Genomic DNA, 16,446 nt, shown 5'->3' with positions numbered 1-16,446 from the left:
GGGCAGGACAGGCCCTTTACCCTCCGCCATCTTTTTTTAAAGATGCAATTTAGCATGCCCAATCCACCTAACCTGCACATCTTTGGACTGTGGGAGGAAACCGGAGCACCCGGAGGGAACCCACAAGAAACAGGGAGAAAGTGCAAAATCCACACAGATAGTTACCCAAGGCTGGAATTGAACCCCCCACCATCTTGACCTGAGGCGCACAAAGTTTCTCCTCCTCCACCAGCTCCCTTCTTCTCGACCCACATCTGGTCCGTGGATCTGTCCTCCAGCCACACCAGTGGACACTCACTTTCTCCCATCACCCCTGCACCGTTTTCCATCCAGATTTTCACCCAATGAACGGGGAAAACGCCCAAAGAAATGCCTTGAGCGGGAGCTGCCAAGTGTGCAACCGCTCCCTCCATGGCCACCACTGGAAGTCCAGTTTGGTACTCTCTTTAGAAAAACGTTTTAAATTCAAGTCTGTTCAATTCACTGCTGTTCTCGTGACGAACAAATGAAGAACTTCATAATGCAGTATACTTAACAAAGTAGAATATACCATAAAACTGAATGTAATTCTTTTAGGCTGCCAACGCCATGCAGTGCATAGGGCTGAGACTGCTGGCTTCCCCCTCCCTGCAGTGCCACAGAACTGTTCTATTGGCCACAGCTGGGCAATTTTAGCTGGAACACATCACTCAAAATAATTTCAATTTCCTGGAAGCACAGTTATAAACAATTCTTGTTCCAGTCACTACTCTTTTGAAGACTGCAGTTGTATAACAACACAATAAAGAGTTATTTTATAGTTTTGTTCAGAAAGCACCTTGGGTTTAAAACATGTTTCAATTTTGTCCATTTCTGCGATTCTATTTATAGTTTACAAAGTGCCCTTCCCCCACTCAACGATCTCCCCAAGTTAGGCGCCAACCGATAAGAGATGACTGCCTAAACGTTACATGACAGAGGGACTCTCCAAGAGACAATTCACAAATCCCTTCAAACTGTGCATTGGTACAACTCTGGGGATCAGATACTATTGTTCCTTTTTTGCTCTGTGCCTTGACTCACTGCAACTCTAATAGGGGCTGGTTTAGCACAGGGCTAAATAGCTGGCTTTTAAAGCAGACCAAGGCAGGCCAGCAGCACGGTTCAATTCCCGTACCAGCCTCCCCGAACAGGCGTTGGAATGTGTCGACTAGGGGCTTTTCACATTAACTTCATTTGAAGCCTACTTATGACAATAAGCGATTTTCATTTCATTTCATGAGCCTTTGCAGAAAAAGCACCACCTCTGCCCGACCCCGTGACACTACCAGGAAGTGCAAATGATGTACAAGTGCAATGATGAAACAAGCTCCTCTGACAGAGTCCACCTAGTCTACTGGGCAGCAATGCCTGAATTGCCATACATGATCAGCTTGTGCTCTATCTTACTGCAGCTCCTGCAACAATTTGGCACAGACCAATTACTGCTCAAGAACTTAAAATAATAATAAACATTTAAAGAAGCAGCAACTCAACAGATTTCATGCTGCCTTTAAAGGAACCCTAATATCATAAAATATTAGAATAGTACAACACAAAGGGGCCATTTACCCCCATTAATTCTGCATGCAGGCTCCTTCGAAGAACAGTCGCATTAATCACCAGCTTTCCACATATTACTTGATTTTTTTTCTCTTCCTCGTATTTATCCAATTCCCTCCTTGAAAACTATTAATTAATCTGTTTCCATCACTCTGGGCAACATAGAATGGCTTTGCCACACCCGAGCTAAATCGCGCGAGAGGCCCCTCATGAGATTTAAAACGCTCGGGACGCCTCATGTAATCTAACGAAATCACACGAGATGTCGCAATCTGGATCTCGTCCTCACCGGACGCAATTGTGCAGTTTAGTCCTAATCCACACAAACGTGGAGATGGTGTAACGGCACCTGCTGGGTCTCAGACCATTGGAGTCCCCCGGTGGTCGGGCTCTGGGCATGGTGGCACCTTGGCACTCCCGCTGCCATCCAGGCACCTTGGCATTTCCAGCCTGGCACCTTGGCACTTCCATCCAGGCACTCTGGTAGTGACACCCTGGCATTGCCAAGGTCCCCAGATGGCACTGCCAGGCTGTCAGGGGCTCTGCCAGGGTGCCAGGCTGGTAGTTCCAAGGTGCAAGGTTGGCACTTCCAGGAATCGGGCCCGGAGGTGTCCTGCCCTTGAAGTGAGGTGAGGGAGACTCGAGGACCCCCAATAGGTAAGTTTAGCAGGGTGTTCCTTGCCGAGGCCCCCCCAAAAAAGAGCCCTGATGTTAGCGGGGTGATTCATGGCACTGCAGCGCCTAAAGTAGGACTCTGTTTTTTCCCCCATTAAATCGCGCCCTCCATTTCTTTAACACTCATTGTATAAAGAAGGTTTCCTTATCTCACTATCGCTGTAGATCTAGGTCCTTTCATTATCAACCCTTCTGCTTTTGGAAACAATTTCTCCTTCTTTATTCTATTTAAACTCTCGATTGTTTTACAAACCGCTATCAATTCTCGTTTTAGTCTTCCCTTCTCTAAGGAGAGCGATCCCAACTTCTCCAGTCCATCCACGTATCTCATCTATGGAACCATTTTCTGAATCTCTTCTGTATACTCTTCAAAGTCTTCAGATCCTTTTTGAAGTGTGATGTCCAGAACTGGGCACAAACTTCAACTGGGGCTCAACTAGTGTTTTAGTTAGGTTTAACATTTCTAGATGAAGGTGGCTGCAAACATGTCTACCCTGTCTTTGTATTCGTTGAGAATGAGTGTGTTTGTGGAGCCCCCTCTCCCTCCAACTAATTGTTTAATTGTCCATCGCCATTCACAACTGGAGGTGACAGGACTGCAGAGTTTTGATCTAATCCTTTTGTTACGGAATTGCTTAGCTCTGACTATGTAACATGCTGCTTCTGCAGTCTCTCAAGCGTCTAGTCCTGTGCTTTCCTTCATTCAGGTTGGTATCTCATTTTAAGGTATGCCTAGCGCAGCTCCTGGAATGCTCTCCTGCACTCCTCATTGAACCAGGGTTGGTCTCCTGCATTGATGGTAACGGCAAAGTGAAGGATATGCCAGGCCATGTGATTGCAAATTGTGATGGAATACAATTCTACTGCTGATGATCCACAGCACCTCGCAGAAGTCCTAGTTTTGAGCTGCTATTCCATTCTGATTGCATCCCATTTATCACTAAACACTAACCAGCTGTGTGTTGGTCACCTTTACCAATATTGCTGTCGTGAACAGGTGCATCTGCAACAGGCAGATTGTTAAGGATGTGGTCAAATAGGTTTCTTCTTCATGTTGGTGGGGAAGACTTTGCATGGTCGATTAGGCTGTTTGTGCTTCTGTTATTTTCGGTGCCTAGGTCGATGCCAGATGATTGGTCTGATTTCATTCTTACTCAACTTTTTCAGAGGGGTTTGAAATAACTGAATAGTTTAATAGGCTATTTTATGGGCAGTTAAGAGTCAACCACATTGGTACTGGAGTTACATATCGGTCAGACTGGATGAGGAGTGCACCTTTGCTTCTTTAAAGGCCATTAGTTAACCAGATGGGTTATTAAAGAGTCCAGTGGTTTCATGGTCACCATTACTAATACTAGCTTAATTAGCTAAATTTGAATTTCCCAGCTGCCATGTTGGGACTTGTACTCGAGTTTCCAGATGATTAGTTCAGGCCTCTGGATTACTAATCTTGCAACATAGTCACTATGCTATCATTCCCTTGGTTGTGGCATCTTTCATGGTTGAACAATACTGCTATTCATAACCTAGGTTCCTATAAAGAAAGAGTGGTCATTTGGAAAAGGTATTTCCCCACTGGTAATGCTTGCGTGGCTGTACACCTCTCTGGGACAAAGAGAGGGGAAAAAGGGATGGGAAGAAATTTTCTTTTAAACAAGGAATTTGCTTGACTCACTGAAAGGCTGGTGTGCACCTTTTGGAGCAGACATGCTGGAGTGAACTGGCATGAGAGGATGCCTGTTGCTTGGCGTTCGAAACACAGTCATGCCAAGTTCCATCAATACTGCCAAGTGGTTACACAGTTCAGGATTCCTCTTCCCTAATGCCATTCCAGTGTATCTGCTTCTCTACAGTAGATATACATAATAACACTGTATAAATCATAATTCTCAAAAATAGGGAAAAAAAGCTGTATGCTACAATTAATTTTGAGATAAGTACTTCCCTTACATTTAAGAAATAACAATTCTTTTGAATTTATCAAACAAGAATTGAAAAGAATATTCCATAAACACACTTCTGAGTGCTTCTCACTGGTACAATTCCTGGAAGGAAGTGTCACATTTCATTTCATACAACAGGAACTCTTGATTACTAAATTCTCTGAAGCTTTGCCTGGATCATGGAGAGTTTGATGCACTCTAAATTCCAGTGCACACACATCAATAATTATATTTTCTCATCAGTGTTGTGTGTGGATTGTCCATAACATTTGGGAAATAGCTACAATATAAAGCATATATACTGCCTTTCAAATGTATATGCACATATAAACACATGGATAAGCATGTCCAAAAGTCCATAAGTCTAAACTGCATAGTTGGTTTTTTTAAGCTCTGATACATTTAAAAGAATGGATCTCACAGCAATGTAGATCTAGATTATTATACAGCAAATATATTTTGTGGTCTTAAGGTAGGTTACGGTGAACCAACATTTCACCCACTGTAGCCAAAGATTGCAAGTCAGTGCAACCAGCATTAAAACCTCTTGCATCAGTAATGCAGCTTAACAAAACTTCACAAAAAAAGTACAAAACTTAAGCTCAGTTCAACCATGTCCATAAAAGTTTTTTAAACAAGTCCGAAGATGAAAGCAGACAGACATGGTAATTATTCCAAGTAATCCTCATTTCTGGGGAATTCTGGGAAATTATGAGGGGACAACTATGTGGCCCAATTAAAACACAATCAAATTAAAATACACCTTGTGAAATATAAAGGAGGAACTTGTTAAATAGGAAAAGAATTTGACTAATTTTAATTTGAGGTGTTACGGTGGGAAAGTGTAAAAGAAAAGAGAATCGGCTCCAATGTGTAGATGTACACAACAGGTTGGCCTTTATGAAAGCACTGTAAAAGTTCATCCTGGTTTTGTCATAATGATGCATAGTTTATTGATTATGAAAGATTGTTACAAGGAATGCAAATGCTTGCTTTGCACAGGTAGCTGCTAGGCCCAGGGTGGTTATCTAAATTTAAACAGCGATGTGAGCAGATAGTTCACTGACAGGCAGAGGGAATCAGAACATAAATCTCTTCCATGCTTCTAAAAGGCTGGATAACTTGAAATGTATAAGTCGCCTAGCTGTTGACAAGATGACAGCATTCACTAAAACAATGTACTTGAATGGTTGATATTTCACTGGGGCACAAAACTCATCCAACTGTCTAGTGGGATAAGTCACTGTTTCTTGCACATATAGGCCATCAGACTTCAATTCATGCGCACAACTCAGCTTTTCAAAGTCATCACTCAACTTGTCCATGTTTGTGATGCTGATTTCACCCATCAGTATCAGTCCCTGTCCATAACTTTCAAGAATGGGTTTACCCTTCTTTATCAATGCTCCTTTAGGGACATATCCTTTGGAGCAGCAACAGCATCAGGATTCACAAAATTAAAGAACAAGACCGTTTGACCTGTATTAAGTTAAACCATCCAGGGAGATCTCAACACTGCCCCTCCCAGCCACATGTAGCCATCCAATTGCTCTTTAAATAATTCGAGGGTTTATGCATCTACTATACAATCTGGAAATTTACTCCATACATTAGTAAGTAAATATAAAAAGTGATTAATATTACATACTTTTTTCCCTAAGGCCTTATTCCGGAAATTGAAGACAGTGATTTCGGAGTTTATGTAGGCAGGGAAGGTGCCGAGGGTAAAGTGGGCCCGTCTACAGAGGCAGAGGGGGGGGTTGGCACTCCTGAACATGCTACACGTCTATTGGGCGGCAAATTTGGAGTAGGTCAGGATGGAGGCGGAGTCCTGTAGGCGTTCCAGTCTGAGGGCTATGGTGACGGCCCCACTGCCAGTAGCTTCGGGGAAGTATATGGGGAGCCCAGTGGTACAGTCGATGGTCAGGGTGTGTAAACAGCTACGGAGACTCTTAAAGTTGGAGGGGATGTCGATGCTGACACCGCTTTGCGGGAACCATATGTTTAAACTAGGCAAGGTGGATGGGATGTATGGGAAATAGAGGGAGGCGGGGCTGGTGAGGGCAAGGGACGTATACTTGGAAGCGAAGTTTGCAGGTATGGAGGAGTTGCGGGAGAGGTTTGAGCTGCCAAGGGGGTGTGAATTTAGATAGAAGGTGAGGGATTTTGCCAGAGAATCACGCCCCAAAGTCTCTCATATGTCCTCACAACTGAACTGACATGAAAGTTCTGGCGAAAGGTTGTGACCTGAAACATCAACTCTCTGCAGATGCTGTTAGATCTGGAGTATTACCAGCATTTTTTGATTTATTTCAGATTTTCAGCATCTGCGTATTTTGCTTCTGGATGAAAGATCATTCGTCTCTGTATTTCCTAAAATGCTTGAATGCCTGATTCCTTAGTGAACAGAGCTGGATATACACTTCATAAAAACATTACATATCGCTACCTCCTCTGACTTACATGCTACTGTTTTGGTTATATCATTTGACAATCAAATAGCTTTCTTCATAACTGCTTCATTCTGGTTTAACATCGAGTCTGAATAGCCTCCTTGGTTTCTTTTGTCTTCATCCTACTTTAACACTATTTATGAAGTATTGGTCAGCTTTACTTGCCATGCGAACCACTTTCATTTTTCTGCCAATTTTCTGCACTTGCGCATATTTTGCCTAATGCTCGTCTAACTTCTGAGCTGCCTCTTTCAATTCCACCGCCTCTCCTTGTTTGAGGTAATCCAAAAGTGCTATAATTTACATACATTAGAAACCGTATTGGTAAAGCTTTGAGACATCCCATTCTGTTTTATTCCCTAACACTAGCTCCTTTAATGATGGCTTGTTTCCTAAATTCCAGCCAGTTTCCTATCCATCGCAAGAAACCCTGAATTCCCACATTTTTGTATGATTAATACCCTTTCGATGGAACTCTTTACAAAAACATTTAGAAGTCGATGTGTGCGTCACAGGGCTTACCACTGTCTGTTTAGTTGGTCACTTGCTCAAGGAAGACAAACAGGTTAATGAGATGCGATCTAACCTTTCTGATTGATGATAACTACATTCTGTGGGGCTAAATTCCCCATCAACTCGACTTTCAAATTTGCTGATGACACCACCGTAGTGGGTCGGATCTCAAACAATGACGAGGCAGAGTACAGGAATGAGAATCTGGTGAACTGGTGCGACGACAATAATCTCTCCCTCAATGTCAACAAAACAAAGGAGATTGTCATCGACTTCAGGAAGCATAGTGGGGAACATGCCCGTCTACATCAATGGGAATGAAGTAGAAAGGGTCGAGAGCTTCAAGTTTTTAGGTGTCCAGATCACCAGCAACCTGTCCTGGTCCCCCATGCCGACACTATAGTTAAGAAAGTCCACCAAGGGGGTAGCACGGTGGCGCAGTAGTTAGCATTGCTGCCTCACGGCGCCGAGGTCCCAGGTTCGATCCCAGCTCTGGGTCACTGCCCGTGTGGAGTTTGCACATTCTCCCCGTGTTTGTGTGGGTTTCGGCACCATAACCCAAAGATGTGCAGGCTAGGTGGATTTGCCACGCTAAATTGCCCCTTAATTGGAAAAAATGAATTGGGCACTCTAAGTTTAAAAAAAGAAAAAAAGAAAGAAAGCCCACCAACGACTCTACTTTCTCAGAAGACTAAGGAAATTTGGCATGTCAGCTGCGACTCTCACCAACTTTTACAGATGCACCGTAGAAAGCATTCTTTCTCGTTGTATCTTGGTGTGGTTCCTGCTCTGCCCAAGACTGCAGGAAACTACAAAAGGACGTGAATGTAGCCCAATCCATCACGCAACCAGCCTCCCATCCATTGACTGTGTCTACAATTCCCGCTGCCTCGGAAAGATAGCCAGCATAATTAAGGACCCCACGCACCTCGGAGATGCTCTCTTTCACCTTCTTCCATCAGGAAAAAGATACAAAAGTTTGAGGTCACGTACCAACCGACTCAAGAACAACTTCTTCCCTGCTGCCATCAGACTTTTGAATGAAATTACCTTGTATTAAGTTGATCTTTACTCTACACCCTAGCTATGACTGTAACATTACATTCTGCAGTGTCTCCTTCCTACCCTATGAAAGGTATACGTTGTCTGTATAGCATGCAAGAAATAGTACTTTTCACTGTATGCTAATACATGAAACAATAATAAATCTAATCAAATACTGTTGTACAGATGATCTCAAGTTTATTCCCGATATTGCATTATGTTACCTTATATGGAATTGATACAGCTGCAGTGTCAAGTATTTGTTTTAAAAAAAATTTAAAAATTTAGAGTACCCAATTCATTTTTTCCAATTAAGGGGCAATTTAGTGTGGTCAATGCTGCACATCTTTGGGTTGTGGGGGCGAAACCCATGCAAACACGGGGGGAATGTGCAAACTCCACACGGACATGAAGCTCGCAGTTCCAGCTGCAGATACGGCTCCCCGCACTTCCGGGTCAGAGGTCGCATATGCGGCCTCCAGCGGCCATGCCGTGCTCCATGGCGGACTCGGGCTGCTGAGCTGGACCGCGGAAATAGTACTTTAAATCTGTTGTGCGTCCGACCTAGACCGCCCGCTCAAAAATACCCCAGTCCTGTATGAGGCCCCCCCTGCTCTCCGATTGGCCCGCCATCGACCATGGCGGCTGCGGACTCCACGCGAGTATCCTGAATGGCAGGACCAGATTAGATCCACGCCGTCGGGACTTCGGTCGGTCCAGGACGGAGAATAGCGGGGCGGGCCTCTGGCAATGGCCACAGGTGGGGGATACGTGGCGGGAGTACACTGCTTTTCGCAGGCCGGAGAATCGAGGAACCGGCGCTGGTCCTGATTCCATGCGTGGAACTGCATTCTCCGCCCTGGCGCCGGACACGATTTCAGCATCGGGGCGTGAAGAATCCAGCCGCAGAGCAGGGAGGTGGGGGAATTTGCAATTTAGATAATTCTCATGCATACAGCAGTTATGAAGGGGGAGGAAAGGAAGCATAGTTCCAGCAGCCAGATGTGTGTGGGGAAATAATTTGAGAACAGTAACAATTCCAACATGATGCCCTGCACAGCTTTAGATTGTCTGCAAGCCCAAACACGATGTCTGGGCTGACATTTGAGAAGGTTGACAAGGGGAAGGCTGTTAATGCCAAGAGAAGAAACAAAATATCCTTAAGAGTAAATGATGAAACAGGTGTTTAATTCTATATAACCCTGTTATCTTTATAATATGAAACACGTCATGTCAAATTCCAGGTTTCCAAGAAAACTGCATGTGACGACATAATGGACTAGCCACTAGATGGAGTCTAGTGTGTTCTGGAGTCACTCGCCCTCTTATGTTCCCAGCTCTCCCTGACTGCTATGTGACTCCAATGTGCTACATTATCAATGACACCAAATGTACATTAAGTTTTATCATTTCAAAGCAAGGTGTTTGAGAGTGTGAATGTGAGAGAGCACATGGGAACGAATGAGAGTGAGCAGCAGCAAAACAGATGCACACAGACATACATACAGATAGACACACACACACACATATACAGACCGACAACAGAGACACACACACGCACTAAGACAGAGAAACACGCACTAAGACAGAGACACACACAGATAGAGGCCCACACACACAGTCAGAGGCACACAGACATGCACATAGAGACACTCCAGCTATCTGATTTGGAGTCAGATAACCACTCCTCCTCTTGGCCAGCTTGGATTCTTAATTAACTAAGTGAAAAGCACTTTCAGGCAAGAACTTTGTCCTCAATTACAACTCAATTAACAGATAATTATCTTTAGACCTCCATATCTTTCAATCCAATCACAATGTAATAAAGGCAGACTTACCTCCCGAAACTTTAGATTGGTAATTGATGAACTCTGGCTTCTTGTCTGAAAGATATCGCTGAGAAATATTGTGAAGGATTTGAAAGAAAGTGCATTTTTCGGATGCTGTGCTTGCAACCCACTGGTCAAATGCATTCTCAAACATTAGATCGAATTCAGGACAATCCTGAAAGAATAAAAATAGTGAGTTGCTTTATTACCTTTTTCATATTGAAACAATACTAATGTGTAAAGTAAGCTAATATTATCTTATACATGCATGAACTAAGGGGCAGCACGAAGGTGTAGTGGTTAGCACAACTGCCTCATCGCGCCGAGGTCCCAGGTTCAATCCCGGCTTTGGGTCATGTGGAGTTTGCGCATTCTCCCAGTGTTTGCATGAGTTTCGCCCCCACAACCCAAAGATGTGCAGAATAGGTAGATTGGCCACGCTAAATTGCCCCCTAATTGGAAAAAAATGAATTGGGTACTCTAAATTTATATTAAAAAATACAAGTGAACTTACAAATAATGTCAACTATTACTTATTGTCACTATTTGGGGTGGCATAATCCTGGAGAAGTCAGTGGGAGCCCCGGGAAGAGTTCGCTTTTCTTTGCTGCCTCACAGCGCCAGGGTCCCAGGTTCGATTCCGGCCTCGGGTGACTGTCTGTGTGGAGTTTACATCCTAGGTAGGGTGCTCTTTTGGAGGATTGGTGCAGACTTGATTGGTTGAATGGCCTCCTTCTGCACAGAACTGATTCTATGATTCTACTCGCTTGCAATTACAACCTTTGTAAATGGTATGATTGTATGCCTTTGTAGTACCTGATCTTGTAATGTTTACTCAATTTGGGAACAGGTTGACCAGAAAAAGCAATTTTCAGGCATTCAATAAAGCTGAAAGTAAAGTTCATGGAATTGAAGGTAAATTATTGACCTGGCGAAGAGGTTATTTACATGGTAGAGGATAGAGTAAGGATAATGGATATATACCCTAATTATGCAAAAGTGACAAGTGGTGCCCCATGACGATCTCTGCTGGAGCCTCAAGTATTCACTACATTTATTAATGACCTAGATAACACCATAGAGAGCCACCTATTTGAATTTGCCACTGAACATTGTGGTGTATATATATATATATATATATTAGTATAGATGAGAGAATAAAATTAGAAAGAGACAATATTAGATTCAGTAAGTGGGCCAAATTATGATAACTAAAGCAGCCAATTGTGAGATTCCATTTTGGACCAAAAAGGATAGATCTGGTTGTTATCTAAAAATTGAAAAACTGGCAACACTGAAGGTCTGAAGAGAGTTAGGAGGGTCCATGTACAGATAATTAAAATGTAGCAGCCAGCTACAAAAAATAATTTAAAAAAGCTGAGAGAATGTTAGCCTTTATAACCAGTTACAGCCATATAAAGCCTGATTTATACCACATGTTGAGTATGGTACTGTGTATCGTTCATTTTGTATCTGCAAGGGGGAGTTCACACCGAGTTGAGTGAAATAACATTTATTTATTTCAAGAGCCCTGGATACATGGCACTCGTGCTACCCAGCCGAGTAGACTGGCCGACTTTATACCGGAGGTATTTAAGTTGCCCCGCTTCCTTAGCAGGGAGGCGCGTATTCCCTTAAGGATTCTGGGAGCACGGGATTCCTAACGCCCGAGTATCATATGGATACAAGTTATGATAATTCTGGACACTGCACCTTAGAAAGGATATACTGTACTTGGAAAGGAGTACAGCAGCGAATCAGCGAATTTTGCTAGGGCAAGCACCAGATTGAGAAATTACATAAAGTAGGTGTGCATTCCCCAGAAAATAGAAGGTTATGGGTTATTTGAATGCATGTATTAGGATTTTCAAAGGAATTGATAAGGTCAGTCGAGAAACAACTTCCATTCGTGCGGAAGTCTAAGAAAAGGGAGACTTAACTGCAAAGTCAGCACGGTAGCACAGGTGGATAGCACTGTGGCTTCACAGCGTCAGGGTCCCAGGTTCAATTCCCCGCTCTATCCTCTACCATGTAACGAACAGTAGAATTCTTCTCACAGAAAGCAATAGATTCTAGTTCAATATAGTTTAAATTTGAGATCAAGATTTTTTTACTGGTCAAAGGAATTAAGAGATATGGTGGAGAGTTTGCTGGGGCACAAGCGTAGTCTCACAATGGTGGAGCAGGCCAAATACATTGAAGAGCCCTTTCACATTTAGGCTGTTCTTTCCAACATTATTGTGGACCACTTTCAATTTCCCCAATCTCCAGTCGACTGCTACACATGACTAACTGCACGAGTACACATTAGACTAAAAAGCTGCTTGGAGTCCAAATGCACTTTGCAAATTGCCCTGCTAGGTCAAGCAAGAATCAAAGCATTTCCACTGAAAGCATCAGAAGTGTAATCCGACAGACAAATATGAACCTTAACTGAATTTAGAGAAGCGGAGCTGGTGTTGCAAGATGAATATCTGGGGTGGCACAGTGGTTAGCACTGCTGCCTCACAGCACCAGGGACCTGCATTCAATTCTGGCCTTGGGTGGCTGTGTGGAGTTTGCACATTCTCCAAGTGTCTGCGTGGGTTTTCTCTGGGTGTCTGGTTTCCTCCCAGTCTAAAGATGTGCAGGTTAAGTAAATTGAATGTGCTAAATTCCCCCCTGAGTGTCCAGGGGTGAGCAGGTTAGGTGGGATAGAGCAGGCGACTGGGCCTAGGTAGGATGTTCTTTCAGAGGATTGGTGCAGACTCAATGGGCCGAATGGCCAGATTCTGCACTGTAGCGATTCTATGGTTCTAATACAGGTACAGTATTTTAAATCAAGCTGTACGAAAACCAGAATTGTCCGTCAACCAGGCACCTTTCTCTCGGCGTACTGAACATAGTGAATGGATAAAAAATGATAATTACAAACTCTTTGAAATATAATGTGATTATATGAGTGCTTACATCCTTGAAATCATTGTAACCACTGAACAGTATTTTTGGCACCCTCGCCCTGAAGCCTGGGTATTAAATAAGGGGATTAAATGAGGAACTCACCTCACTGAGAATATATCACGAGTTAACACTGCCGAGGAGATATTGTCGGCCTCATAAACAAAAGATCAAATAACCTCAGATTTAGAAACTTGCAAGTAAAATGTTCATCTTTATCATCTGCCTGCTCTCAGTTGATCCAGCGCGCATTCAAATCCGGGAAAATCCAAAATCCAGCACTATCTCAGTACAGAGCTGTCAGATTTTGGACATTGGACCTGTACTATAATTTAGCGGCACTATTCAATTTCTTAGTAAATTAAATATATTAAATCTGTAAAAACTTTTAAAATGTGCCAATGAGTGCTATGTGGTCTAACGATTGAGCTCAATTTGAAGACCCTTCACAGACAGCCACAAATAGCAGAAATTCACCTGGTTCAGTATTTTGATCTGGGGCCTGTGGCCAGTTTTGAGATGGGGTCGGCTTCACACGCTATATTTTTAAACCACTGTTAAAGATTACAGAAACTCATAACACTTGCCAGGGTTTAAAATTTACACAGAATTGGCTCATGGTGTCTGCAGTGGCTCTCTGTGTAGTTCACTCCCACCTTGTCCCCCATGAACTGCACATTCTTCCTTTTCAGGCAACAGTCCCAATTCATTTTTGAATGCCTTGATTGAACCCGCCTCCACCACACTTTTGCCAGTCTGAGTAATTTCAGATAGATTTCGCTGACAAAATGGTGCAAAACAAGTTGAAACTCCAGGCAGGAATCTTTATGGTTTGTACAACTCACTGACTCAATAAGGTCTCAGATGAAAATATCCAAGAATTCTGGAGTGTTTTTATAACCGTTTCACCCAATAGGTTGCATATGGAAAGTCCAATCTTTTAGAGCAAGATACACTTTGTACAATAACTGTGTGGGTCATATATGAATCAATTTTCTGCTGGAAGATTTCAGCTGGTCATGATTGTGGGGATCAAGCTGTTGAAATCATTCTTTCCACTGTGCTGTTTCCCATGGAGAACACATACAATTTTCTGCAGTTCAGCAGGTCGCATCATTAGGAGATGGTATTGCTCTACAGCACCCAGGCACCTTTAAATGTTTCAGAAAGCTATTTGGGAGCTCAAAGGGGTTAACCAACTGGAAGAAATTAAGCAGTGAAGAAGCTGCAACACTTTTGCTATGGTTTCTGAATATCATTAACATAAATGAAGACAAGGAGCAGGCTCTGGATCAATGTCCAGTTAACTTCCGCCACTGGGCAATACCTAATGAAAATTGCTTTCCCCACTACAACAACTGTGCACTCTTCAAAAATGCTCAATATGCAGAGTTAGCTCACTGGACTGTTAAACTGAGAGATGACACAAAGCCTAACATCGGCAGTGGGGAAAATTATTTTGATCCATTATCAAGGACTTTATAGCAGTACATTTAGAAAGCAGTGGCAGCGTCAGTCAGAGTCAGCATGGATTTATGAAGGGGAAATCATACTTGACAAATCTGTTGGAATTCTTTGAAGATGTAACTGGCACAGTTGACATGGGGAAGCCAGTCGATGTGATATATTTGGACTTTCAGAAGGCATTTGACAAAGTCCCGCATAAGAGATTATTGTGCAAGATTAAAGCTCATGGGATTGGGGAAGTGTATTGAGATGGATAGAAAACTGGCTGGCAGAGAGAAAGCAAAGAGTAGGGATTGATGGGTCCTTTTCAAATTGGCAAGCAGTAACTAGTGGAGTGCCACAGGGATCGGTGCTAGGATCCCAGCTATTCACTATATATATATATATATATATATATATATATATTAATGATTTGGATGAGGGAACAAAATATAACATCACAAAGTTTGCAGATGATACCAAGTTGGGTGGGAGGGTGAACAATGACGAGGATGCAGAGATCCTCCAGCATGATCTGGACAGGTTGGGCGAGTGGGCAAATCAATGGCAGCTGCAGTATAATTTGGATAAGTGTGAGGTTATTCACTTTGGAAGCAAAAACAGGAAGGCAAATTACTGCCTGAACGGTTGTAAATTGGGAGAGGGGAGCGTGCAGCGGGACCTGGATGTCCTTGTGCACCAGCCGCTGAAGGTAAGCATGCAGGTGCAGCAGGCAGTAAAGAAGTCTAATGGTATGTTGGCCTTGTGGTGAGAGGTTTCAAGTACAGGAGCAGGGATGTGTTGTTGCAATTATACAGGGCCTTGGTGAGGCCACACCTGGAATAGTGTGTGCAGTTTTGGTCTCCTTTTCTGAGGAAGGATGTTCTTGCTCTCGAGGGACTGCAGCGAAGCTTTACCAGACTGATTCCAGGGATAGCAGGACTGTCATATGAGGAGAGATTGACTTGGTTAGGATTGTTCTTGCTGGAGTTCAGAAGAATGAGGGAGGGATCTCATTGAGACTTATAAAATTCTAACAGGACTAGACTAGATGCCGGGAAGGTGTTCCCGATGATGGGTGTGTCCAGAACCAGGGGCCACAGTCTGAGGATTCAGGGTAAACCATTTCGGACAGAGACGAGGAGACATTTCTTCACCCAAAGAGAGGTGAACCAGTGGAATTCATTACTACAGGAAGTAGTTGATGCTAAAACATTGAATATATTCAAGAGGCGGCTAGATATAGCACTTGGGGTGAATGGGATCAAAGGTTACGGGGAGAAAGGAGGATTAGGCTATTGAGTTGGATGATCAGCCATGATCGTGATAAATGGCAGGGCAGGCTCGAAGGGCCAAAAGGCCTCCTCCTGCTCCTATCTTCTATGTATCTATGTAACACAGATCATTGCACTAAAATTAGGCAGCAGTCTTTTCCATATCCAGAAACATGATCAACGTGCACATTTTCATGTTAAAAGTTTGCAGGACATACATTAGGAATGGTAGCAAGTTTTCTATGGGGCTTATTCCTCTCCTAAACACTGCTTGACATGATTTGAAGTTAATTTTCTCAAAGGTGATGTTGGAAGCTGTAGCTGAAATCTCTTTGCAGCAGCCTAACATCCCAGCAGCGTAACATGCAGATGGAATGGTAATCACTGGAATCCCAGGAGTCTATGCGTGGGTTGTGGGAAAATATGAACACAGCAGAAAAGAGAATTTATCCCGGAACGTGTAATGTTGTAATGTCCCATAAAGGTCAGTGCCTTAACCAGTAATTTTCTGTGTGGCAGTGTGGGGAAGACAGGTGATGATTTGATGCTCCTGTACTGCTCATTTCGCATATGTGCACTTACTGATTCTTCTAAACCTTCACATCAAACATACTGGTCATCGATTACATTTCAGTATTTATTATTCTCTTCCATCACTGAATATTAAGATTCTGCAGTTTTTGTTCCAGCAGCATTGGAGAGGAGGCTTTGATTTTGGGGTTATAGGGTTATAGAACATAGAAAATACAGC

General features: G+C 43.2%; 1 protein-coding gene across 3 annotated transcripts in view; it reads right to left on the bottom strand.

The window, feature by feature from the left end:
* Positions 1–16,446, bottom strand: part of stxbp6 (syntaxin binding protein 6 (amisyn)) — a 422,478-nt gene that overhangs the window by 122,312 nt on the left and 283,720 nt on the right. For 2 of the 3 annotated variants that reach the window (XM_072484368.1, XM_072484358.1), the window contains one exon: positions 10,048–10,213. The exons of the other annotated variant lie outside the window; for it this stretch is intronic. In XM_072484368.1, coding sequence (XP_072340469.1) covers positions 10,048–10,213 — 166 coding nt within the window. The remainder of the gene's footprint in view (positions 1–10,047; positions 10,214–16,446) is intronic. 3 annotated transcript variants of the gene reach the window in all.

The sequence above is a fragment of the Scyliorhinus torazame genome, chromosome 2, assembly GCF_047496885.1.
Source record: "Scyliorhinus torazame isolate Kashiwa2021f chromosome 2, sScyTor2.1, whole genome shotgun sequence".
Classification (NCBI taxonomy): domain Eukaryota; kingdom Metazoa; phylum Chordata; class Chondrichthyes; order Carcharhiniformes; family Scyliorhinidae; genus Scyliorhinus; species Scyliorhinus torazame.
The sequence above is the reverse complement of the archived record's forward strand: the minus strand, read 5'-3'. Positions and strand labels throughout refer to the sequence as shown.